We start from the raw sequence: 25,260 nt of genomic DNA on the forward strand, positions 1-25,260 counted from the left end.
ATCTCTTACATGATATCTATTTATGTGGTTAAAATAAKCCATTAAACGTGTTTTTATCATTCTATTATAGATTGATATAACAGAGAAAACACAAGAAAAATTGGTTGGCGTTCTTAAGAGARTTGTACTGAACAAGTGGTCGAAAAAAAAGCATAAAAGAGAAAAATGTTGTCCTGAAATGCTACCCTACCCCCACCTTGGCATGCCATGATCACACGTGAGGGTCGCATATTATGGTCGCGTACAAGGGGGCACATTTACAGTACACAAAATGCTACCCTGATATTCAAGGGTAGCATAATTCACTGCAAGGACCAGTTTTTCCAGTTTTCAAATCTTGAGCGGTTTTTTCATTTTCTTGGTATATATTGGATTTGAAGTTGCCGTTTGAGAGGAGAGAAGACCTAGGGACGATTTCTAGAGCAAAGGAGATGAAGTCATTTAAAACCCTAAAATCCGTAATTATTTGGGGATTTTGATAAAGTGACAAACGGTATGTTTGATTTCAATAAGATTTTCAAACCTATGCCATGAATTCTTGCAATCAAACTTCAGTAAGCCAAGCTTATTGTTTTGAATAGGTGGATTATCTAATTCGTCAATGCTAATCTGTTGTTTAGATTCAGCCAGAGAGATTATTTTGGTTAATGTCTATCTAAGGAAAAATCGAGGTTGTCAGAGTTTGTTGACAACCATAGCTGGTTTAAACTTGTAATGTATTCTTTTGCACCACATAAATCGATGATAAACTTCTTGCATCATATCGAGGGTGAAACTATTGTTGGACTTTTTAGTTTTACTGCTCTTAATCGTATGTTTGGTTTATTTAATCGAATCCAACCTCTCCCCCCCTTTTACTTAAAAGTGTAGAAGTTAAATAATAGTACGATCAATCCTTATGGATTCGACCTGACGTATCATTGTTGCAATTTTAATTGTGAACAAATGACTGGTTAGTTAATTATTATTTAGTGGACTACGCATCTGTTACATAAATTCGAATCTTTTTCCTAAAACACCCTCATGATAGTTCTTACATTCTTTCTCTGTTTCGTAAATGATAACCACAAGAGTGGTGTTTGATTGGTTTGAGCTTAGGCTCCAAATGTCAAAAGTATATGGAGGTCTCAACTTCAAATCCAAAGAGGAACACAAATTTCTTTATGACCACGGAGATTCAAATACGGTGACTCCGGACTACCCATAAAGCTGTCGTTCATTTTAGGATTAGTCGGCTCGTATACTAGGTTGAATATCCAGATTAATAAAAAAAATGATATTAGAAAATTTCTTCAGCTTGTCAACCCAAGCTGTTTTTTTTTTTTTTTTTTTTTTTGTAGTAATTAATTTTTTTTTGAAGGATAGTAATTAAATTCTTAAACCCTAAAATTAGGTTTTCCATATAAGCACAAAGGATGTATATCATAACCAAAGTAATCATGTTTCAATACACATTAAAAAGAGGGCAAGATAGTAATTTCACCTACTTAACATAGTAAGGAAGGTCAAGAACATAAAGAAGGAAATAAGCCCAAGTGACACCAGAGATGCCACCAAAGAAGAACCCTCCGGTGAACTTAGCCCAACCGTCGGCTGTTTGAAGCTGGTCCGGTTCCTTCTTCCTTCCGGTCAAGGTCAACGATGGTGCGATCGATGGCTCGCCTTCTTTGAACGATGCGATCCCGTACATGGTCAAGCAAATGCTAAGAATCACCACAAGCCCACCTGCGGCTAGTGATCCGGCTGCACCTGCATACTCTGTGTTCCTTAATGGTCCGGCCTTCACGAACGGACCCACTAGGAAGAACCCGTGGGCTAGCCCAACTTCAATGCCACGGAGCAAAGGGTTCACGGCGGTCCGGTATCCGGGAAGATTTGAGAGATACCATGCGATCAGTGGGCTCGATGTCACGGGAGTCTCGAGACTTCCGATGAACGGGTCACCGTTGATCGGCTGGACGACTTGGTATGTTGGCTGCACAGTTGTATCATATCAAGAAAACGAAAATACAATAAACCGGGGCTTTTCCAAAACTGCCCCTTCAAATTAAAAAAAAAAAACATGTTTATTTCATCTATGAAAAACCATTTACAAACAAAAACTTTCTCAATCTATAAAGATAGATTAACCCACACAAACAATTTCATTCGTACAAGACTTAATGGAAAACTAACTTTGATATGTTACTGTAGCCTCCCAATTTTTATGACAATGATGCCCGATGGTAGCATGCATCGCAGTTGTAGCGTATCTAAGGGTCGTAAAAGAATTTTATACTACGACAAAATATATCAGTGATAGCACGGTTACAACTTACAAGTAGATTCGTCTTTGTGCTCTAGACCAAATAGAAAAGTCATTATAACAAACTGGAATTTTCAGGACGTTTAATTGTCTTTGGACGATCTAATAGATTGCTTAATAGCACTTAAATTTATAAGAACGACGACTTTGAGTTCTAATAAGATGCGATTATGTAACTTAACAAGTTTTATTGACGAAATTGGACAATCTAACAGGACACAAAAAAAAATAAAAAATTGTCATTACCCTTTTTATACGACATTTTTTTTTATAAAATGACTATTAAGCCAATTTACTTTCTAACCTCAATTAACTTGTCCAACTTTGTGGATAAAATTTATCGAAATGATTATCTTCGTTCTTAACAACTTTTAGTAATGCATAGAACTTAAAAAGCTTAATTAAGTATTCTGTTAAAACATACAAAACAATTTGATGTCCTAAAGGACCTAAACAGCTTGAAATCGATCTTGATTACTCGTTTGGTATAATTGCAACCCGTTACTATATATACAAGAGTCATCTCCAAGAATACAAATCTCTAACACGGAAAACCGAATCAATTATCGAACGAAAGCAAAAGATTATTGATTCTAGTTAATCAAATAATGAAACAGAAGAAACGACCTTATCAGTTTGGGTAGCCTTGATGGTGGATGAAGATCTCTTGGACCATGGGAAGACTCTAAGAGGCGAACCAGAGAGACCCTTGGGTGCAACCGGTCTGGTTGTGGTCAATGAAGAGGTCAAGCCAGTCTTGAGCTGGAGGCTAGCCATGGTTGATGTTTGTTGTGACCAATGTCTTCAATTTTGAATAGCTTATGATGCCCATTTTGTTGAGAAATTTGTGGGTTTTGCTACAAATATGATTCTTACACGTGGGTGGATCTTATTGGATGATGAGTATTTGGATGGCTTACTACCCTTATCCCATATCATTTGAGTGGATAGTATAGTCTATGGATGACAATTGTTCGTCATCTTGGCTATTTTATGTTGAACTTAAAAAGTTTTGTCCTTTATTTTGTATATATACATAGTCAAATAATAACTCTTTTGTTTGTGGTAACCGTAAGATTCAATTTCAACCATAAATCATATGTTAAATTAGTAAATCAATAATTTTGGTAATTTTAACTTAAATATTAATTAAGTACATTTTAGGGATTTTATAAATATCCTCTCTCATCTCTCCTCTTTCCTCCCTCCGTTGAATCTTATCCGGCGAACCTTATTCCGATGAATCTTATGTGAACATAAGATACATAATGTGATACCTACAAACAATATCCATTGTGATACCTAGATATACATACAAGATGTACAATGTGATATCCTTTGTAAAACAATCAAAATAGCGAAAATGCAAACTATGATATATTTCATAAAATAAAGAAAATACATTGTGAACGTTATCACTATGATACACTTTGATTCACAAACAGCTTTAAAATAAGATGTATATTAGATAATTGATATACTAAGTAACTAATTTTTAATTAAATATTTCATTCTAAAAAAGTTAATTAAATATCTTGATTACTTATCAAAAATAGAATTAATATATTACATTTTTAGTTTATTTAAAAATATCCTTAAATATCTCAAATGAGTGGTTCACATTGGATCACATGGTTATCACAAACTAATCAGTTATCATTTGAATGGACACACACACACATATTATTTAGAGTAAATTACACTTTTTGTATATGTGGTTTGTTAATAATTTTGATTTTCATTCATGTAGTTTAAAAATTATGACTTTGGTCTCTATGGTTTGCAATTTATTGTTATATTTGTTCCTATACAAATTCCTACCTCTAAGTACAATGGATCAAACAGTAACAAATTATAAACCATATGAACCTGAACAACAATAAATTATAAATTATAAGAATGAAAATAGTGATGAATTACAAACTATAGGGGCAAAAACCGCAAAACGGAAACCGCAATTTTTAAGAAACCACATGAACGAAATTCGTAATTTACTCTATAATTTAAGACAATCTATTTTTATATAGCGTTTTTATATTAGTTAATTCAATGAAACTAAAACAAAAATAGCGTTGTTGATATGATTGGTAAGCACAGACATATAGTTGATAAAAAGACGAATTGTAGCATATTTCAGTAATGTTAGAAAAGTAAATGAGTGACAACTTCAACAACAGTCACTTAAAATCTTGTATTAAATGTATATGGCGTTTAGCTCAGTTAATAAAAGTATGAGATGACTTTATCCAAATATAAAGCAGGTCACGGTTCGATCAGAGGCTCCCACTAACCTTAGTCACCGAGTGAGCCGAAAAATATCCTCTCACATTAATGATTAATATCTTTGAAGTCAGATTATGTGTGCCCAGTTGGATGCCGGTAATCAATAGTTGTTACATATAAAGAGAAAAATGTTCTCTTCATTCAAATTCTAATAAGGGTAGTGTCTGATTGGTTTAAGTTTGAGCTCCAAAAGTCAAAAGTGTCTGGAGATCTCAGGTTCGAGTACAAGGTGGAATAAAAAAATCCCCTTACGACCACAGATGTTCAAATACGGTGACTCCGAACTACCCACAAAGTAAGTGGTCGCCTTGGAATTAGTCAGCTCGCATTGCAAGTTGGATATCCAGATTAATAAAAAAAACTCTCAAATGAGATATTGTTATTTAGTAAATTAAAAAGTATAATAATTATATAATTTTTTATTATTGGCATTTATTTTGAAACATGTGGATGATTATATAAAACAACCAAAACTTCCCTCAAATTAGTCTTCCAAACTATTTACATCCAATAAGGTTATTATCATTTTATATAATTTTTAATTTAAATTTATTAAATCTTTTTATATTATAACTGAATAATTAATATTGTAATTTTTAAAATTAAAAAATAAATAAAAAGAATTTGAAAAAGCTGCAATTTGAAGCCCAATTTCATGGTACAATGGGCCTAATCGCAGCCCATTTCATGTTTGGTCGTTCAACTCGATAACTCCTTGCACACAAACAAACGCACCTGCAAACCAATGGCGCTGCAAATGTCCAAGCTGCCATTGTTTCGCCGTTGCGGATGGCTTAGTTCCAGCAATGGAGTCTTCTTATCCGAACATAGTTATCTCTCTCAGCAACCAGGTACTTGTGCTTTTGATTCCTATTTTTTTCGTTTCATATCACTCGATTCTTCGCGTTCGTCTGTATTCAGTGAGTAAGAATTTGAAAGGAAATTAGATAAATTTCTTCAACATTTTTGTTGATTTCACCTTGTTCATGATTTTAGAATTCTCGTGGAGTTACCAAATTTCGATGTGTTATATGCCTATTTTGTTAAAATGGAAGTGTTAAGTCGATGCTATACAATCTGGACCTGTAGTTTTGTTCATTCAAAGTGAAGAGTCGATCAGAATCTATAGATGTTTATAATAGTTTGTAAGTTCGTGTTGCACAAAATCAAACACTTGCTTTTTCGTATGTGTTTAGTATTTTCTGTCTGAATCTGAAAAGAAATGAAGTTAAGTTCGTTGAAGTTTTTGTTGATTTCTTAGCTTGTTAGCGATTTTATAATTTCTCGTGGACTTACCAACTTTTATGTACCCGAAGGCCATGCCTTTTGAATCAGACTTAGGGTTTGTTAAGCTTAATAGTGACTTAATGATATAGAAAGTGGCTTGTTCAGTGGAGTTTTATGCAACATGAATTCACAAACTATTATAAATTTATAAGCAATTAAAGATTTCTGATCGAGTCTTCACCTTGAATGAACAAAACTATAGGTCCAGACTCCAGATTGTATAGCATCAATTTCAACACTTCCATTTTAACAAAATAGGGCATTAGATAGAATACATCAAAATGTGCCAAGTCCACGAGAACTCTAAAATCATGAACAAGGTGAAATCAACAAAAAAAATCAAAAGAATTTAATCTGAACTTTCTTTCAGATTCCTACTCACTGAATATAGATGAGTGTGCACTCATCCGCATCTCTAACCCATATTATAGCTTAACTATAAAGTATAAGCCCTATCGATCTCTCATAAATCAGAACTATACCAAAATGCTTCATGACACTAAAATCTTGTTTAATTTTTAATTGTTTATGAGTACTAGTTGCACAGAACTGTAGTGACCAAACACTTGGGGTAGTCTTTAGGGCATGGAAGTGGAACTGTAGCTCTTTTAGCTCACAATTGAACTGGTTTTGCTTCACTTCTGATTCCCAGTCATACAATTGAAGTTCCTAAACAGAGCGTTGCTGTATGTATATACTTCTGCTGTCAATATATATTTCTGCTGTCAATTGATACCAAGAAAAAAAAGATTACGCTCTAATGAAAATTATCAGCTAGTTATGCTTCAACTTCTAAGAGCATCTCCCACAAATTCTCGAAAATAGAGATTTTAGGGAATTTTGCTCCAACAGATTCCCCAAAACTTTCTCCAAAATGGAGAAAGTAGGAGAGACCGGGTGAAATTCTCTAAATTTGGAGAACTCTCCAAAAATGATTACTTATAAAAGAGAAATTATTTTTTATTCTTCCTACCAATGAAAATGCTTGAAACTAAATGTATATGATAGAGAAATAATATTTTATGAAAGATATTGAATATTTTAATAAATGTAATACATGTTGTAATTTCGAAAATGGAGAAGCTGTTGGAGATTAATGTAAATTTACTTTGGAGATTTTGACTTTTGATTCTCCATTTTGGAGAATTGTTGGAGATGCTCTAATAGATGGATTCTGACTGCTTCTACATTGTAATCCAGTGACATGCACCAAGGCTCGTAAGAATTGTTCCATACGAAGCTTCGCTACTCTAAAATCAGGAAAAGTTATACCACCGAAGAAGTGAGAATTCTCTCTCTCTCTCTATTTCTCTCTTTCACTTAAAAATATCAAGGTTATGGTACTTTCTGTATCGAAAGAGTTTTGCATATTTCAGGGTTGGACACATAAGTTTTTCTTCCCTACTGTTTGCTCTAAAAGCTCATATGTTCATGTATCCCTATTGGGTAACCAAACAAAATGAGCCCACTATATCTCATCCGAAGGTGGGATATACGAGGGGTTAGATGTACGTAGACTTGACCTCTACCCCAAGAGTAGAGCGACAGTTTCCTTCAAGACCCCCAGATGTATCTCTATGGGTGAACCGGTGAACCTTCTAAATCACTGTGTTCTATGTGTGTGTATGAATGTTAGCCATCAGCTTATTATTCACACAATAGTTTGTAAGTGTCACTGGATGTGTGTAATGCTAACTGATAATTAAAGGTGACGTGATGCCAGGGGCGGACCCACTCTATTGGATACTGTGGCACGGGCCACCACTTTATTCCTCTGTTGTAGTGTAAAAAATTATAGGGTCGTGAAAAGTGCTACCATATGGTCCGTGTCAATTTGTTGTGTGCCACCGTATATTCTTTGAAACTACAATAAGGACACAAGTTTTCCTTGGTAGAGTTGGTTTGCAAGGTTTTTTCTTCCACCCCAGACCTGAGTTCAAATCCTGTTAGTGTCATTTTCTTAGTTTTTAGCTTTTATTTTCAGATTTATTATGTTTCTGAAATTTTTTGCAATAAAGGACTTGAACACATGACCTCACATATGAAAAGCAATGAACTAACCAATAGACCAATGATAACTTTGTGAAAAATATCCCTATATTTGTTTCTTATAGTCACCACCACTTGAAAAAAAAATTGGTCCGTGTGATGCAGCCTTTTAGTAGAGTTTTCTAATCATTCTTGAATATGGAGTCTTGCCTTTCTTAGGGAGCTTTTGGTGGATGTAAAATTGATTCTTTTATGCCATCTTGATTTCTTAGTTGTTGCTTTCTTGGAATCTTGAATTTGAGAGTTCTCTATTTCGATTTATATGCAATGCATTATTGCCATCCATCCATCCATCCGTTATCCAACACCTGTTTCCCAATTTATGTTCATAGGAAGAAGAGACTAGATGAAGTATGTCTTGAAAGGTTTCAGCAGTATAGTCGAAACTACATTCAATCATGGATCCTACAAGGTTACCCATCACATAATTCTGTGAATTATATGCATTAGTTTCTCGAAACCAATGCTTTTTCCATCTGTATGTGAACTTCTACTTTAGGCAAGGTAATTGTTGACGGAAAAGTTGTACTTAAAGCTGGACACCCTGTCTCTGACAAAGCCATCGTGGAGATCAAGGCTGAAATTCCGAAATATGTATGTAGGTGATTACTCTCACAAGTAGCTCACTTTTTGTTTGAAATCTGGCTTCAGGTTCTTCGTTCATTTTTATTAACTCGACTTCTACTTTAGAGCAGGACATAAGTTAGAAGCTGCCATTGAACAATTAGGCATCGATGTTGCTGGAAAAGTGGCTCTTGATTCGGGGCTGTCAACTGGAGGGTTTACCGATTGCTTGCTTCAGTATGGTGCTTCTTTTGTTTATGGCGTTGATGTAGGATATGGACAGGTAACGCCACATAAAATAAACAGAAAATATAAAAAATATGAAGAATAACACAAATTGTATGTAATATAAATCACCTGCCCCCAAACTCCATATCCCCTCTCTGTCGACCAATTAAACCCTGACACATCTCTACTGTACTGGAGAGAGAATAAAAAGATGAATTAAAGGGAAATTGACCAAAGTAGCCAATCTCCCCAACCAACTTCAACTTTTAGCCATTTTTTCAATTGAATTCCCATATTAGCTGGAGTTTATGCAAATATATATCTTCCGTAAGGATTCAAATTTTTTGTGTAATAAGGATCCAAATTTTTGTGTAAAGAATCCTTACGCATATGCGCAAGATTTTTTTCTTCTAGAAATCAGTCTTCACATGAATGCATAAAAGAATCTGTGTTAAGACCGGCTATTTTGGGAAGAGGCTCTGAAAAGTGACTAAAAAGTGAATTTGGTTGATGAGAGTAGTTATTTCTGTCAATTTCTCTAAATTAAGTAAGGGTGATTCTAAATGCACCCCTACTAATTCCCCCCCATATACATGAACATCAAGACTATTTTTTTACATTTTCGATGCATGATTGACCACCTGATTCTGACCTAAAAGTGGTGGATATAGCAACATCCATTAAAAGTGAATATCCTGAAATAAATAATGATGTGTCAGGAGTTGATTGGTGGAAAAGGGAGGAGAATTGGAGTTTGGAAAGGGATTTGTATTCAACTATATAAGTTTATCCTTGATGCAAAATTGCAAATTCATACATAGGTGGCAGATAAAGTTCGTCGGGATGAGCGTGTATCTGTTATTGAAAGAACAAACTTGAGATATCTTTCTGAACTTCCTCAGAAAGTTGACTTGGTGACGTTGGATCTTTCATTCATTTCTATACTTGTGGTGAGCATTTAACTACTATTTAAAAGCACTTATGTTTTTGCATTTCAATGGTTTGAGCAGGACCTCCCTTATATGTGTGTGTATATGTATATATATATATATAGAGAGAGGAAGATTCAGGGGAAAACCTCCAAAAAATGAAAAACTGAGGAACACACTGGTAACCATTCATCTGGACGGTTTGCACATGTGCATACAAGTAATTGAAGTTGTTTCTTGGTTTTTATGCATGTGTGCATACCCGACAAATTGTATGCACATATGCATACCGTGCATATAAACAGTTACTAGTGCGTTCCTTGGTTTTTCCTCTTTTTGCTGGTTTCCCTGAACATGACCCTGTATATATATATATATATCTTGACTTAACCTCCCTTTAATATATATATATATATATATATATATATATATATATATGACTTAACCTCCCTTTTATATCTTTATTTCCTCCATTTTCTCTTTTTTGCAGGTCATGCCTGCTGTTATTAGTCTGATGAAAGAAGAAGCTACATTAGTTACGCTGATTAAACCTCAATTTGAGGCTCGTAGATCACAAGTATGAAAAGGGATCCGAGATCATTTGTTTAGGCCATTTCATTTTATTTATAAACCAAACCAACATAGTATATTCCACTTGAAAGTAGTGTATGGGACCGTGGGGGTAGAATGCACGCAAACTTGTACTCTATTTGGGTAGAGCAGTTATATTTCATTTCTTTTATCGTCTCTATATAAATAATTGTCATTCGAGTAAAATCATGCTAGTCTTTTCATTGACCGCTGATTGCAATTGCCAATTCTCTTAACAGGTGGGAGGAGGTGGAATTGTGAGAGACCCCTCGGTTCATCAAGAGGTATGTAATCCGTCTCTATGCCATTGCTAAATTACACGAGTTTCGTGCTAGCAAAGATTTTATCGAATGTCATGTACGGCAACCATAAGAAGTTGGCTTATTTTGAGCTTATTGAAAAAGCCCCATTCAGTTAGCTAGCTTTTTGAAAAACTACTTCAAGTAGCATTTCAACAAGCTCCAATGTCTTTTTTTTTTTAATTTTATATATATTCTCTCTGTTCCAGAATAAGTATCCACATTTCTATTTTAGTTTGTTTGAATTAAGTTTTGATGTTTACTTTCCCATTCTACTATTAGTTATGAAACGAAGAAAAGGGGTAAAATTGTTCTTTAGTTAATTAAAAGTGTAAAAACACACATTCTTAAAACTGTATGCCTTTTTCATTATTTTTTCTATTAATTTATCAACATGTTATTTTAGTTCATTTTACATTGTTATCAAGCTTGTAAGCTAGTTTTCTTATAGTAAATTATGTTTTTCGTCCCTGTGGTTTGTTAAAAATTATGATTTTTGTTCGTCCCTGTGGTTTGTTAAAAATTGCGATTTTTGTCCAAATTGTGGTTTTCTTCCCTATTCATTGTTATTTTCGTCCTTATGATCTACAATTTATTGTTGTTTGGTCCCTATGGTTTACAATTCTTTACTTTTTTGTCCCTCCTATTTAAAGGTAGGAATTAGTCCAGGGACGAGAATAGCAATAAATTGCAAACCGTAGGGACGAAAATCACAATTTCTAAACCACAAAGACAAAAATCGAAATTTAACAAAGCGCAAGGACGGAAATAGTAAGTTACTTCTTTTTATCTTTCAAATATGACTAGTTTATCAATCAGGTAGCTTTATTAGTTGAGTATTTTCCCCGAACAACTAGCCAAAGTATGGAACGGCCAATTTAGCTATTCTATAGAAATATCAAGTATAAGTCATTGTTGATAAAGTTGACTCTGTGTGACTCGTTATAGGTGCGTGAGAAGATCATCAAGGGTGTCGAAGATCTTGGATTCAAATGTAACGGGTGGATAGAGTCTCCTTTAAAGGGTGCGGAAGGAAACATAGAATTCTTGGCTTGCTTTAGCAGATCAAATGAGAAAAACGTTAAAGAATCACCAGTTACAACAACAACAACGGTGTAGATTTATTATAATGTGTTCTTTACACTAGAAGAAACGTTGGTAAGTCTTTGGTGTTTTATGTTTTAGGTTAACGAGAAGCGTACTATGTTGTAGCATACAGTAATCGAGTACCAACTAAAATTAAATTACGAGATAGCTATGCTAATAAACTAAGAAAGCAAAAATGAGAAGGAAATTTGGATCAAAAATCAACAAAAATAGGGGATTTTTTTTCATAAAATTATTTGTATAAATAGTGGTAATTTAATTTTATTTTGTAAAATTAAAGTGGTAGGTCCCACAACTAGTTGATTTTATTTTTATTATTTTGATTTAAACTCCTTTTAATATGATAACAAATTTCTTTTTTAGTTCTTATATTATACCTTTATTATATAGTATGTGATAAATCTAATTGTTGTAAATGTATAAATACAGTTGAAATTAATATTTAATATTTTTTTTAATTGTTTTTAGATTTTAATCTATATATAAAATAAAGTCAGCTAAAAATGTGTAAAATATTTAAAATCAATTCACTTGAAAATCTTTAAAGTCGTGTAAGTAACACGAATTTACTTGTGTAGAATCAATTCAGTTAAAAAAAATTAAAAATTATGAAAAATTAAATCAACATAAAAAAAATTAAAAATTTGTGTAAAATCAAATCAATATAAAAAATTTAAAATCATGTAAAAACAAATCAATGAAAAAAATTTCGAGATAAATATTTAATTCTCTTAGGGATTTAGAATTTCCAGAGAGATTTGGATTGGAATGGATTTGAAATCATTGTGTTTGGTTTGTAGGATTTGGAATGGAATTGAATTCCATTTATTTTTAAAAAAGTTATAAAAATAATGAGATTACATTTTTATTATTCGATTATGACAAAACAAATGTTTTTACCATTTTTTTACAACCTTATTTCATACAATTTTACAAAATCTCGTGAAACTCCAAGCATCCCCTAAGGATTTTAAAATCCTGTGTTTGTATATTTCAATTAAATCCTAGGATTTCAAGTCCGGACAATCCAACAAACCAAATATGGGATTGAAATAGATTTGAAATCCAAACCCCCCAAATCCATTCCATTCATGCGAGCCAAACGAAATCTTAATTCTTTTCCCTAATTTAATTGAACAGGTGACGACGATGTCGAGTTGACGGCCGATAAAGACAACATCCTAGTGCTAACATAAACTCATCCTAATCAACTCTCTAACTTTTATTAACTTAAATTAATCATAATCAAAAAGTAAAAAAAAAAAACTACTAATGATATGCATGGTAATTTTTTCAAATGAATATCACTGAATATGGATAAGAGAGGTATTATGGTTATACGAATAAGTCATCTTTTTTCCATTAAAGTCGTAAGTAAACACTCTATAGAGTGTGCAAGGCAGTTGAAATATTAATCCCATTAGCCATAAATAAACGGATAACGTCATAAAATCTTGTGATTCCTGTCCACCAATCATATGAATACACGCAATCAGAGAGAATGTGATGATGAATTAAATAAATTTAAAATAAATAAACATCTGATTTGACTTATTCTCATTGGTGGGACATGAATGAGACAGGAGTTTTATGAGAGGTGATTTTATCCTAAATAAACGCCCCCTAAGAAAAAAAAATGCTTTCTAGCCTCACTAATTCTCAGATGAACGATTTTATACCCCACGATATTTGAATAACGTTTCATGTTATAATTTTCTATGCGAATATTTACATAATGTCTTGCATTTTATGATTGAACATTACGGTGATCGAGTTATATTTTCCAACTGAACAATGTTGTTGGATGCTGACGGAGTTCTATTTCGTGAGTTAACTCGCTTTTTGAACGTATTGTAGATCAATCATAAAAGCAGAGCAATATACACAACATACTTTTGGAAAATTTTATTCATATATATATCTCGTTAGAAATACGATAGAGATGTTTAACAAAACATACAATATTAATTTGTTGTAGAAAAGTTAACGGGCCTTGAATCCATGTCATAGAAAAGTTAATACCAATTTTATCAATTAATTATGAGTTCTGTTTCAACGACTTTAGGAACCGACTCACTGTTAGCTCCAGATTCACCATCTTTGGCTATTTGAGCCGCTTTAGGAACGGAGTCACTCATCCAAAAGCTGGTAGCTTCGAGTTCACCATTTTCAGCCATCTGAGCTTTTTTAGGAACCGAGTCACCAACCCAAAAGTTGGTAGCTTCAAGTTCACCAATTTCAGCTATCTGAGCAGCTTTAGGAACCGAGTCAGTGGCCCAAAAGTTGGTAGGTTCAACTTCACCTTTTTCAGCTATCTGAGCAGCTTTAGGAACCGAGTCACCAGCCCAAAAGTTGGTAGCTTCAAGTTCACCGTTTATGTCCATTTGGAGCTTCCGCGATACGGTGTCTCTAGGAGGAGACTCAACCATATCATCAACCATGGCCTCTTTAGGAGGAGGAACCACATGAGCCATCCCTGAGTAAGCCAAGGCTACAATGGCTAAGCAAACCCATTGACTAATTGGTGTCGCCATTGATTGCTACTATAACTTTAATTTCAATCTTTAGGTCTGAAAATTAATGAAGGGATATATGTGATTTATATATGATTAAGCTTTGAATTGAGTTTTTGTTTGTTTGCACAAATAAAGACGATGTTTGCGGCTGGTACAAGTAACACGACACTAATTGGGTATTTCATTCGAGTGTTTGTGTTTTTGTTGACGGTTTAGCATAATTGGACGTAAACAGTGATGACGTGACTTTTCGTCCATAAAATCGGCTAATTCTTGGAATTTGTAATCATATCGAGAGAAACTTTCGAATTTACAAAAGGAACATGTAACGGAAAAGTGAAGCCCTTTTAGAAGCGAATAAATCAATAGAGATTGTGTACAATGCAAGATTTACATCTGATGGGGAATGTCAAACCTTCCACTAAATCAGGTGTAAACAGTAAATCTTCTCTCACGGGTAATATCAAATAGTACACCAAAATGTAAGATTATAAGGGGCTGTTTACTAAATACTTATCCGATAAGTGTGGATCGGGTAACTTTTCTCACCTGATGCACATGGTAAGGGCCTGAAAATCTTACCTGGTAAGAGCGATGAAAGGGATAGAGAGTCTTACCCGGTAAGTGATGGTGATGACTCTTACCCGGGTAAGCGTCTACGGGGTAAATTGTTGCATACGATGTCGTTTTAATATACTACAGTCTTATCTGGTAAAATAGATTATAGTGTTGACTCCTACCGGCAAGTGCTTACCAGGTAAGTATTTGGGTAAACGGCCCCTAAGTATATTCCTCTTTACCTTTTGTAATCGGTGTAAATGAAAATGTTACTATTTATTATGCCAAATTTGATGTCTCAATGAAAATAATAAATTGTCAACAAATTTAGGGGTTGTTTATTTACCTTTTAATAGTTTCATTAAAAGATAACATCTGAATCGTTAAAAGGTGAATCTTGTTTGGTAATAAAAAGGTCTGCCTCTTAATGGTTCTAAAACCCTCTGAACAATTTTGTATCCTGAGTCTCCCTTAACCATTCAGTGCCTTAATTTTACTCTTAACAATCACCAAACAATTTTATTTCATTTTGCATTATATCATAAGAGTCTCTTAATCATTATGACTACTTAATCATTCTGTATCAAACCATTCAACAACTGCCAAACAATACTAAATATGAACCGAAAGATATAATAGATTATTGTTGCATGTAGCTATCATTTTTGTAGCATAAAAAGTAAAACTATTTAATGGTGAAGAGAAGTGTAGAGAAGGATGTGGTACAAAAAGGGTTAATGTAATGGTTTTTTTAGTAATTTGTTATTTGCAATGTTTTTTTTTTGAATTAAATCTCTGTTAATATGATAACAAATTTCAGTAGCACTCTTATATTAACAAATTTCTGTTAATATGATTGTCAATTTTAACATGTTTTTATCTGATTTATTGATTCATGCATGTTTGTACTCTTCATTTGTTGGACAAGTTTGCACTCCAAAAAATCCAGCTTGCCGATAATAATATTTGTCAGACTACTATTTGATTTTATATTGTATTGATATTTTTTCGGCTAGATGACAAACCAATCCACTTTGGTGACTATCTTGACCTCATTTCAATTAGTCTTCGATTCTGTTGAAGACTTTTTGTTCTTTGATCAATACAGATAGTTATAAGACTTTTACAATGAAAAATCTTATATTTGATGCTAATTGTATTATTTACAAATCCGATGGTTGAAATCAACAAATTTAATTTTCTAAATATATAGTTAATATCGATATTGAATATTACTTTTATATATACTATTTTTTATTTTAATTTATGTATAAAATGAAATCAGCTAAAAATGTGTAAAATCAATTCAGTTGAAAATATTTAAAATTGTATAAATATTGTATTATCAAATAATTGGATTTAGAAATCTAATGGGATAGCTGGTATTTCAAGAGATTTTATATAATCGTATTTGTTTTCAAATATGTTAAAAACATTCAATTGTTAATAATCAATTTAGAAAAGAAATTTAATTATTTTTATAAATTATTTATTAAACAACAAAATTTCATTTCATTTCAAAACCTACAAATCAAACACAACAAAGATTTAAATCATTCTAATTCCAAATCATTTCACAAAATCTAAGGTGTCGCTTACCAAACGCTTATCCGAGTAAGTGTTAACGGGTAAAATTTAACACAATCACTTATTTACTGGGTAAGGTTTTTTAGTCTACCAAAACAAAACAAAATTGTATGCAACAATTTATCCGGTAAGCGCTAACCATAGTAAGAATCATCGTCCCCACTTACCGGGTAAAGGTCCTTACCTTCGTTCTTACTAGGTAAGATTATTGGTTCTTTCATATTCATCCGGTGAGGTAATTTGACATGGTAAGCGCTTACCCGGATAAGAGTTTGGTAAACAGCCCCTAAATCTCTCAAAAACATTCCGTCAAGAAGGAACGCCCTTAGAGTGATTCGAATGCCAAGGTGAAGATCTGGCGTTTTGAAGTTGGTGCGCACGATTAACTTCTTCCTTTTCGGTTTTCGGTTTAACCTTCCATCATTTTCAGCATTCTTTTATTTACGCATTACTAGACTCGAAAACATGACATGAAACACACTTGGAAGAACACACAAAAAACCGAAAAATTAGGAGAGTTACATAGCTACCGTTATATACAAGTACACATAACTGCTAAAATTTGCGACAAACCTTTAGATTTTCCATTGCTAATGACGACAAATGTTCACCCGATACTTTTCAGCATTTCAAAGGGTAGTTTCAGACCGAACACTTGGCCGACCACTGAAAACCACGATATCATGTATCGCTCTGTTCCATTTGTAGCCATTGAATTATCGACACCAACAAGTAGTAGTTTCATCCACTCGCTAGTCCCACATGGATGTAACATGTACCACGGTCTATTCAAGTACGGGTGCTCCTACATTTAAGAAAATGAACGCATAAATGAACAAATATTTTTGTCGGTTATTATAGCGAGTAGGTTTGGATCCGCCTCAAAAGACTTCATGAGAATAAGAACTTACTTGTTGAGTTATGAAGGTCCATTTGGATTCTAGCAGCACCTTGGCCGATTTGGTTGGTAGGTTCGTTTTGATTTCATCTAAGTTCAGAGGTTGTCCATCTGCACACTTAACATGCATCAGTTTGGGTATCCTGAAAGATCAAACGATACTATTTTGGAGAGAGTAATCTAATGGAGTTCCACATATCTCATTATGGTATTTGAGCAAAGGTCTACCATTCTAGGGACTCAACATTATGTGACGCCGCTTGACACTCTGGGACAGTCGGTGTCCATCTAGCCCCCATTCGGTACCCTGTGACAATTTGTGCCCATCTAACCCCCACTCGATATTATTTGAGCCAAGATCTACCACTCTAGTAATTCGACACTCGGGAACAATCTTTGTCCATCCAGCCCCCATTCGGCACTCTATGACAACCTGTGCTCATCTAGCCCCCACTTGACATTATTTGAGCCAAGGTCTACCACTCTAGGGACTCAACATTCTAGGACAATCTGTGTCTGTCTATCCCCCACTCGACACTTTGTGACAATCTGTGCCCGTCTAGCCCCCACTCAACGTTATTTGAACCAAGGTCTATCACTTCAGGGACTCGAAATTCTAGGACAATCTGCATCCCTCCAACCCCCACACCACACTCTCGGACAATTAGTGCCCATCTAACCTTTGTTCTAGGGGGTGCAGTGGAGTTCTACATCGTCTAGATTTGGATAGTTTCTCCTTAATATATGTTGGAACTTTCCTTCTCTCCTCAAGAGCTCTTTTGGAGAGTGATTTAATGGGGTTCCACATATATCACAAAGGGGGTTGCTATTCATACCCCCTCCTCACTCACATACCCCTTGTAGAAGGGGGTATGAATAGAATACACCTATCACAAATGCAACTTCATGCAATGAATCAAATTGCATACAGGTAGGGATCAACTAACCGGTATTCTGTACATGGAAGTAGAGCACTGGAACCCTGTACGAAGGGCTGTATACGACATGGAAATGATATTGATCTCCATCATCACTGGTACTCTGCACCTTGCAAATTCGTACTATTTCATCAGAGACCGTAAGTATCAGCCATCACCAGTACAAGGTAGCCGAGAATTACAGTAAATGTTCTCTCACTCTTATGGAAATTGTAACATTTTGATTTTCGACAAAATTCAAATCCTAATTACATGTTTTGGTCATTGTCGTCCATACAAAGAATCGATGCTTTTGCATTCAGCAAACATGCTTCATTTATTATGTTATCAGTGTGTTTGGTACGTGAGACAGGGTAGGACGAACAAAACTTGTTGTCACAGTTTGATGCAGCAATTAGATCGAGACCAGACAACGCTGAGGAAACAAAAATTCATTTTTCTGTCGCATCAAATTAGATGCAACAGAAATCAAGGAAATGAGACAAACTTGGTACTAAACTTATCCGTGTCAAATTAAAACCCTAAAGCCTTCCACAATTCTTTCACTCGTCTACCTCATTCTCGCTCGTCTAGTCCCGTCCAGGTGGTAAAAGAGTTGTGATGTTCTTGAGATGGATGGAGTTTAAATGAGAAGCATATCATATTTGGTTATTAAAATCAAGTACAAATGAGAATGCCACAGACATAAACACCAAAACAAGGGGAAAACATGCATACTAAAGTGGCATTATCGAAAGGTTCTTCATCATCATTGCAACCGCCTTCATCACGCTCTTCCTGGATAACAAATCAGGCATCAGATAACATCTTTCATGTCTTCCAATGCTATTTTTTCTGCTATATGGTATGAAGTCAAAGCTAAACCTCGAGAGATCTCCGAATGAACACATTCTGTAGTGACAAGTATCCATCGATAACTCCATGAGCTGCAAACCCTAATCTGTTTGAGCAATCAATCCATAACCACTCAGGATAAGCAGAATTGAACTTCTTCCACTTCTCAGCAAAATCATTAGCAGCAATTTGGAAATCAATTAACGAGAGGCTTCCATCACAAGTTGCCTGATTGGAAGCCATTACAGCCTGAAGAAATCGTCACTAATACCAGTATATGAAGCTTTAAATATCGCAAAGAAATATAGATTATGAAGGAAGTAAAATCGACAATCAATTGAACGAACATTAAGCAGCAGAATCGAATAATTCTCAGTATTACGATGATACCGATCAATCGACTCGAAAACTAGAATAAAACCGATCAATCGATTCAAAAACTAAATCTCATATGTTATTCGATGTTAATTAACAATCTGGAGTAGAGATTACCTTCAAAATCACGAACGAAACTTCGAACCGAACTCAACCTCGAGCCCAGAAATTATTGTCTTGCGGTTTCAAGAAAGCTAAAAGAAATTAACAACCCCAAAGTCATATAATTAAAAGAATAAAGGGATGAATCTCAACCCTTAATTAGATTTGATCAAAGGCTGAAATCAGTAGTGGCAAATCTTGTAATTAATAAATGAAAAAATAAAGTTTCCAACAGGGTCAAAAGATTTTAGGGATAAAATTGGGGGAAAAAATGGATGTTTACGCAAGCGATTAATACGGGATATGATTATCTATACCATATCATGAATTACCGTTTATTAATGCATATTACTTAAAATTCAATATTACAAGTAGATTATATTTAAGAACAACTTATTAAAATTCTATCTTTGAATTCTTGTAACTAACTGCAGATAAACATAATTAAATACAGAATAAAATCTCATTTTAAATATATTTTTTTAAATATAATTAGAATAATAATTAAATTCTAACAAAATATTTAATTATTATTTTTTATAAAAATTATATTATTAAACCTAAGTTAAATTATAATTAAAAAATTTAAATTAAGAAAATTACACCAAATACAAGAAACTTTTAAAAAAATTAATTTGATACTGATATCAATATATATATATTTTTTTTAAAATTTATAATATTTTTAAATTTATATTTTATTCAAAAATAAAAACATTGTCGTTTTCTCAAAACCACATAAAACCATTTTATATCAACATAAAAAAGAAATAAAACGAAACACTGAAATCAAGATGTGTCTCGATACATTGCACGAGTACCCTTCTAGTCCTATCAAATCGTCCAAGTCAATCATTTCCAAAAGATATCGATGCCGCAGTCTATGAAAGAATAAAAAGAAACACAATGAGTTGACTCGGTGAGTACAAAATGAGTCTTTGCATGGATGAGCCCGTCTCTTTATTGAGGCTTCGATGGCGTTGGAGAGGATGGCGGTTTCATATCGGGGTACTGCATTCAAATTTATAGCATTATTAGTGTGCTTAATCATGCCATTTCCAATTAACCAAACGAACCCAATATATCCCACTCGGAGGTAGGGTTTGAGGAGAATAAGATGTACACAGATCTGATCTCTATACCCGTGAAGTATAGAGCAGTTGTTTCTGCGAAGACCAATTAGTTGATAAAAAATGCATGATCTTACTTACCATCGAGTATGGAGACGATGGTCGTACGCTTGTGTTTGGTTTCGTAGACGTGTCGACATAGCCATTGTTCGTTTGTTTGCTATCTAAAAAAGTCGGCTCGCTCTTGGCTTCACTTTGTTTGCCAACACTTCCGTTGTTGTTTGACTTTTTGACTCCCGTTTTGGGGAATACGTGTACGGATGGCGGAAGAAGCGTTTCTTGTATTTCCTATAAAAGACGAGGAATGATGAAGAAAATATTTCCTTCTATATTGATGGATGATTGAGATTAAATCTACAACTATCTGTAATATCTCAGGCCAACCGTACCAGATATTGTCCGCTTTATCCACACCAACATCATATCGAGAAAAGAGGAGTGAATGGTTACCTGCCACCCGTTGTCGCCTCTAACCCCGCCACGGATGGCATAAGCCTCTTTAAACCCATTGTTGAACAATAACTCGGCCACTTTCATGGAGTCACCATCAAAACTACCTTACAAACAAAATAAAGGAATCAAAAAACAGATCAAACTTCTCAATTGACATTATATAAAGGCTATATTAGTTGATAAGTTAGTTGTTGGCTGATAAACTAGTCATATTTGATAAAAACTAGTTGATAAACTAGTTATATTTGATAAAAACCAGCTGATAAACTAGTTATATTTGATAAAAACCAGCTGATAAACTAGTCATGTTTGATAAAAACAACATATGTATAAACACCTAATCAATATCAGAAATTTAGGGGACGTTTACCAAACGCCTACTAGATAAGCACTTACCGGAATACGGGCGCACTTTTACTTATTGGGTAACCATTACAACGACCGAGAATCTTACTCTGTAAGTGAGGGTGGTGACTCTTATTGGGTTAGCACTTCCTGGTTCTGATTATTGCCTACTATGCCATCTGATACAGACTTACAAATTTTTTCAAATGGTGGCACCATTTGATTATAAAAAATCAAATATAGGGATATTCTTCACAAAATCATCATTCGTCTGATGGTTAGTTCATTGCTTTTCATATGTGGGGTCTTGTGTTCAAGTCTATTGATGCAATTTTTTTCCAGAAACATAATAAATCTAAAATTAAAAGCTAAAAACTAAGAAATTGACAAGTGAGTTTTCCATATGTTAGCACTTTTCACGACCCTATATTTTTTACACTACAAACGGAACGAAGCGGTGGCCCGTGCCACCACATAAACCACCTAGGTCCTGTATGCCATTTTGATCGCTGCAAATCTGACCCATAAGGTAAGCATTTGATAAATGGCCCCTTAGTGCTAATTTATACATTTAGATTCGGTTCGAATGAGTGTTCTTCCAATTATATCGCTTGGACCAAAAAATTAGGCAGGTAGAGTCATCACTCTCACTTACATTACCCTGTAAGATTCTAATCCATCAAAACAGCATCGTATGCAGCAATTTACCCGATAACCGCTAACCAGATAAGAGTCATCACACTCACTTATCGGATAAGACTCTCGGTCCTTGCTATCGCCCTTACCGGATAATATTCTTTATCTTTGTCATGTTCATCCAATAAGGTAAGTAACTCGGTTAGAGTTCTTTTTTTCTTGGACGGGTGTCTATGCCTAACTAATCCCAGTAAATTGTGACCGCAAGCAATCAGCCCGGATAAACGCTATAAATGAATCGAACCCTGGCAGATGGGATATTCCACTACATCCCAGGACCTCAGCCACTACACCACAACCGGTTGACTCAGAAAGGGCTTACAAGGTAAGTGACTGGTAAACGAACCCTAGCCTCACTATTCTAAGCATCTCTCCCCCATTTCAGTTTCCAGAAAATATGTCAAGATTCTGTTTTAGCTCAAACTGCCATTTTTAACATACAAACACAAGGATTCAGAGTAAAATGTGATCACTTTATGAACTTTTCATTACAAACAAACCATTTTTCTTGGGGAAAACCTGAAAAATCTTTAGTTTGCAAGAACGAAGGTCAAAAATGGCGGAAAACTCACTTGTCAAGAATACAAATGGTGGTATTTGCAGGATCTCCGAAATTCTCCTTCACTTTCTTCGCAAAACCCTCATCATCTCCATCACTAAACTCAACCTGCACAGCCTTCTTATTCAATATCTTCAAATTCGGCGAACCCAGAACCCGAACCGTCTTGTTATCCCTGATATCTAAAAGCTGAGCATTTGGGTCCTCCTTAAGCTTCTTGAAAGCATCAATGGCGGATATGGGTTTGTACTTTCGCAGGTATCCTTGACTCACAGGGATAACAAACAACCAAATGAAAACAACCCCAGCAACAAAAAATGGGTATCTGTTGAAGAAATCGTCAATGGAAACCACAATCGCCTCTAGGTTGATTTTGCTAGACGATTGGTTAGTGGGTAGTTCAATAGAAGCAGATTCAGAGGCAAATGAAGAAAGGGGAAATGGAAAACCCACAAAAAGGAAAGAGAGAGATTGGAGATTGGGTTTAAGGGTGGTGGTGATGGATGATTTGGGGGTTTTCTTGATGAAATTGGAGAGGGATTGGATGGAATTGGGGATTAAATTGCAATTGGGGAAAAGAAAATAGGGTTTGGGGGTTGTGATTTTGTGGGTTTTAGGGTTCTTTGAAAAAGGTGGAGAAGATGAGAGGGGTATGGAGAGAGACTCCATGAGAGAGATGGAGAGAGGGATCAGAAGCAGGAGAAAATGGTGAAGTTGATGAAAAGATCGAGATGATAAGATTGGTGGCGGGATAGTCGTTAACCCCCTTAACCGTAAACGTTAAATAAATAAATGAATGCCAACATTTTATTAAAAATATAACAATTTCACAAATTCATAAGATTCATGGTCGATCACTTTTTTATACTTGAAATTTTGTAACAAAATGCTATGAAGGTAACTTTAACAACGTTTTTACTGTAATTATACGAGTTTTTTTTACTTTCATAACATTTTGCTATGAAGTTTTAAGTATAAAAATCGTATCACACGTGTCTCACGAAAACAACATTATCTCACATCATTATTACAATTAAATCATATAAAAAGTCTTCGATTTATCAAAACATTATCATAACAAAAACCACATCATTATGGATAACCGAGGCAAGTCTTCAATGATACTAGAAACATTTAAGAGACAAAAACAAATATAAAATAGCAGAAAATTATTGATAACTACCAATTATTTTTCATTTATTATAATAATTTTTATAGGTTAATTAATTTGGAGGCCAATGATTGTTCTTGTATTTTCGTAAAATAGAGTTGTCCTTTTTTGAACCCGCCTATATATATATATATATATATAGCGGCTATTCCAGGAAAAACTTAATATTTTTTTATGATCGTAAGATCCAATCTTAACCATAATTAAAAAATTAATAATTATGATATTTTTAACTTAAAATATTAGTTAACAACATTATAGAGATTCTAAAAATCTCATCTATTCGGCGAACTATATTCCTTCAAATCTTATTCTGACGAACTTTATGTGAAAACAATATACACACTGTTATATATAAATAGGGTATATTTCTTTTACAACCTTGTGTATTTGTACAACCCTTACAACCCAATTAATTGAGATATTTATAGAAATGATGAGAGTTCATTTATTATGATTTGAATATTTATGGAATATGAATAGAGTTCATTAATTATGATTAATACTTTATATTAGGAAACAATCAAAACTTCTATGAAATCACATATTCATCAAATGAAATGGAGGGTTAAGATTGGGTTGTATTGGTTGCACAAATGTCAAGGGTTGTATAATAACCAACCTCTAAAATAATATTGCTAAAAAATACATACAAACAATATTCAGTGTGATACCCGTCTGTACATACAACATGCAAATTGTGATACCTTTATAAAGCAACTAAAATAACAAAAATACACATTTAAACCAATGAAACTAACGAAAATACATATCATGGTACACTTTATAAAACAACGAAAATACATTGTGAACATTATGAATGATACATTTGGATCCATAAACATTTTTAAAAGACAAAAAATATTAGGTAATCAACATATTAGGTAATAAAAATTAATCAAATATTTCCTTTAAAAAAATTAATTAAATCCTTTTATGAGTTGTTATAAATAAAATTACTAAATTATCTTTTTATCTTGTTTAAGAAATATCCTTAAATATCTTAAATTAGTTGTTCACATTCGATCTCATGGTTATCAAAAATTCCTGTGTGTGTGTGTGTGTGTGTGTATATATATATATATATATATATATATATAAAGAGAGGGGGGAAGCGATCAAATGCAAACCACTCATACTTGTACAAACCGTGCAAACCATCTTAATCCGTTAGTTTCATTGTTTGATTTTATTAAAAAATTTCATGAAATTGTTTTATATAATACTTTTTTTTGATGAAGTTGTTTCATATATGGTTATGAAATTATTTTATATAATTTATGAAATTTTAATGAATCTGTTTCATGTATTTCTCTAAAATTAATATAATGAAGATGATAATATTCATGATTAACACCCTCCATAATAAAAATGATTAATCAACCTCTCATAATTACAAAAAAATGAACAAAATAAAAAATTATAATTGGTTGAATGAAGTTTGCATAAATAACAC

The 25,260-nt window shown here is 33.8% G+C and overlaps 4 protein-coding genes across 7 annotated transcripts; 1 reads left to right on the forward strand and 3 right to left on the reverse strand.

The window, feature by feature from the left end:
• Window positions 1-1,399: 1,399 nt before the first annotated feature.
• On the reverse strand, window positions 1,400-3,161 carry LOC112518197 (photosystem I reaction center subunit XI, chloroplastic-like). Its single transcript, XM_025125811.1, has 2 exons — window positions 2,933-3,161; window positions 1,400-1,975 (listed from the first exon to the last, which is right to left on the reverse strand). Exons 1-2 carry the CDS (start codon window positions 3,080-3,082, stop codon window positions 1,484-1,486), a joined length of 642 nt encoding a protein of 213 aa, XP_024981579.1. The 5' UTR covers window positions 3,083-3,161; the 3' UTR covers window positions 1,400-1,483.
• Window positions 3,162-5,330: 2,169 nt separating this feature from the next.
• LOC112518546 (hemolysin A) lies at window positions 5,331-11,782 on the forward strand. The gene is made up of 9 exons (XM_025126279.1): window positions 5,331-5,439; window positions 7,076-7,157; window positions 8,257-8,336; window positions 8,424-8,526; window positions 8,615-8,771; window positions 9,538-9,666; window positions 10,136-10,222; window positions 10,476-10,520; window positions 11,484-11,782. Exons 1-9 carry the CDS (start codon window positions 5,334-5,336, stop codon window positions 11,652-11,654), a joined length of 960 nt encoding a protein of 319 aa, XP_024982047.1. The 5' UTR covers window positions 5,331-5,333; the 3' UTR covers window positions 11,655-11,782.
• Window positions 11,783-16,706: 4,924 nt separating this feature from the next.
• On the reverse strand, window positions 16,707-19,550 carry LOC112518139 (ubiquitin-like-conjugating enzyme ATG10). Of its 4 annotated transcripts, none has more exons than XM_025125721.1 (6): window positions 19,466-19,550; window positions 19,004-19,222; window positions 18,857-18,916; window positions 18,149-18,248; window positions 17,215-17,312; window positions 16,707-17,108 (listed from the first exon to the last, which is right to left on the reverse strand). In XM_025125721.1, exons 2-6 carry the CDS (start codon window positions 19,214-19,216, stop codon window positions 16,911-16,913), a joined length of 669 nt encoding a protein of 222 aa, XP_024981489.1. In that variant the 5' UTR covers window positions 19,217-19,222; window positions 19,466-19,550; the 3' UTR covers window positions 16,707-16,910. The 4 variants fall into 4 exon arrangements, with proteins under 4 accessions (XP_024981489.1, XP_024981488.1, XP_024981490.1 ...); XM_025125720.1 differs by having other exon boundaries at window positions 19,004-19,237; XM_025125722.1 differs by having other exon boundaries at window positions 16,708-17,108; window positions 18,149-18,242; window positions 19,004-19,237.
• A 689-nt stretch (window positions 19,551-20,239) lies between these two features.
• On the reverse strand, window positions 20,240-23,324 carry LOC112518369 (rhodanese-like domain-containing protein 4A, chloroplastic). Its single transcript, XM_025126035.1, has 4 exons — window positions 22,647-23,324; window positions 21,031-21,133; window positions 20,662-20,868; window positions 20,240-20,461 (listed from the first exon to the last, which is right to left on the reverse strand). Exons 1-4 carry the CDS (start codon window positions 23,300-23,302, stop codon window positions 20,411-20,413), a joined length of 1,017 nt encoding a protein of 338 aa, XP_024981803.1. The 5' UTR covers window positions 23,303-23,324; the 3' UTR covers window positions 20,240-20,410.
• Between the last annotated feature and the right edge of the window lie 1,936 nt (window positions 23,325-25,260).

This window comes from Cynara cardunculus (genome assembly GCF_001531365.2).
Source record: "Cynara cardunculus var. scolymus isolate 2C chromosome LG 9, CcrdV1, whole genome shotgun sequence".
Classification (NCBI taxonomy): Eukaryota; Viridiplantae; Streptophyta; class Magnoliopsida; order Asterales; family Asteraceae; genus Cynara; species Cynara cardunculus.

Excerpts from the sequence above, each read along its gene's own strand:
- LOC112518197 (XM_025125811.1), bottom strand. The coding sequence starts at position 3,082 with ATGGCTAGCCTCCAGCTCAAGACTGGCTTGACCTCTTCATTGACCACA. Across the intron at positions 1,976-2,932 it reads AGGCTACCCAAACTGATAAG|CCAACATACCAAGTCGTCCA; the intron begins GTCGTTTCTTCT and ends ACAACTGTGCAG.
- LOC112518546 (XM_025126279.1), top strand. The coding sequence starts at position 5,334 with ATGGCGCTGCAAATGTCCAAGCTGCCATTGTTTCGCCGTTGCGGATGG. Across the intron at positions 5,440-7,075 it reads TTATCTCTCTCAGCAACCAG|TGACATGCACCAAGGCTCGT; the intron begins GTACTTGTGCTT and ends ATTGTAATCCAG. Across the intron at positions 7,158-8,256 it reads AAAGTTATACCACCGAAGAA|GAAGAAGAGACTAGATGAAG; the intron begins GTGAGAATTCTC and ends TTATGTTCATAG.
- LOC112518139 (XM_025125721.1), bottom strand. The coding sequence starts at position 19,216 with ATGGCTTCCAATCAGGCAACTTGTGATGGAAGCCTCTCGTTAATTGAT. Across the intron at positions 18,249-18,856 it reads CTTTCGATAATGCCACTTTA|GTGCAGAGTACCAGTGATGA; the intron begins GTATGCATGTTT and ends CGAATTTGCAAG. Across the intron at positions 17,313-18,148 it reads CTTCCATGTACAGAATACCG|ATGGACAACCTCTGAACTTA; the intron begins GTTAGTTGATCC and ends TTAAGTGTGCAG.
- LOC112518369 (XM_025126035.1), bottom strand. The coding sequence starts at position 23,302 with ATGGAGTCTCTCTCCATACCCCTCTCATCTTCTCCACCTTTTTCAAAG. Across the intron at positions 21,134-22,646 it reads ACCATTTGTATTCTTGACAA|TTTTGATGGTGACTCCATGA; the intron begins GTGAGTTTTCCG and ends TTTGTAAGGTAG. Across the intron at positions 20,869-21,030 it reads GAGGCGACAACGGGTGGCAG|GAAATACAAGAAACGCTTCT; the intron begins GTAACCATTCAC and ends CGTCTTTTATAG.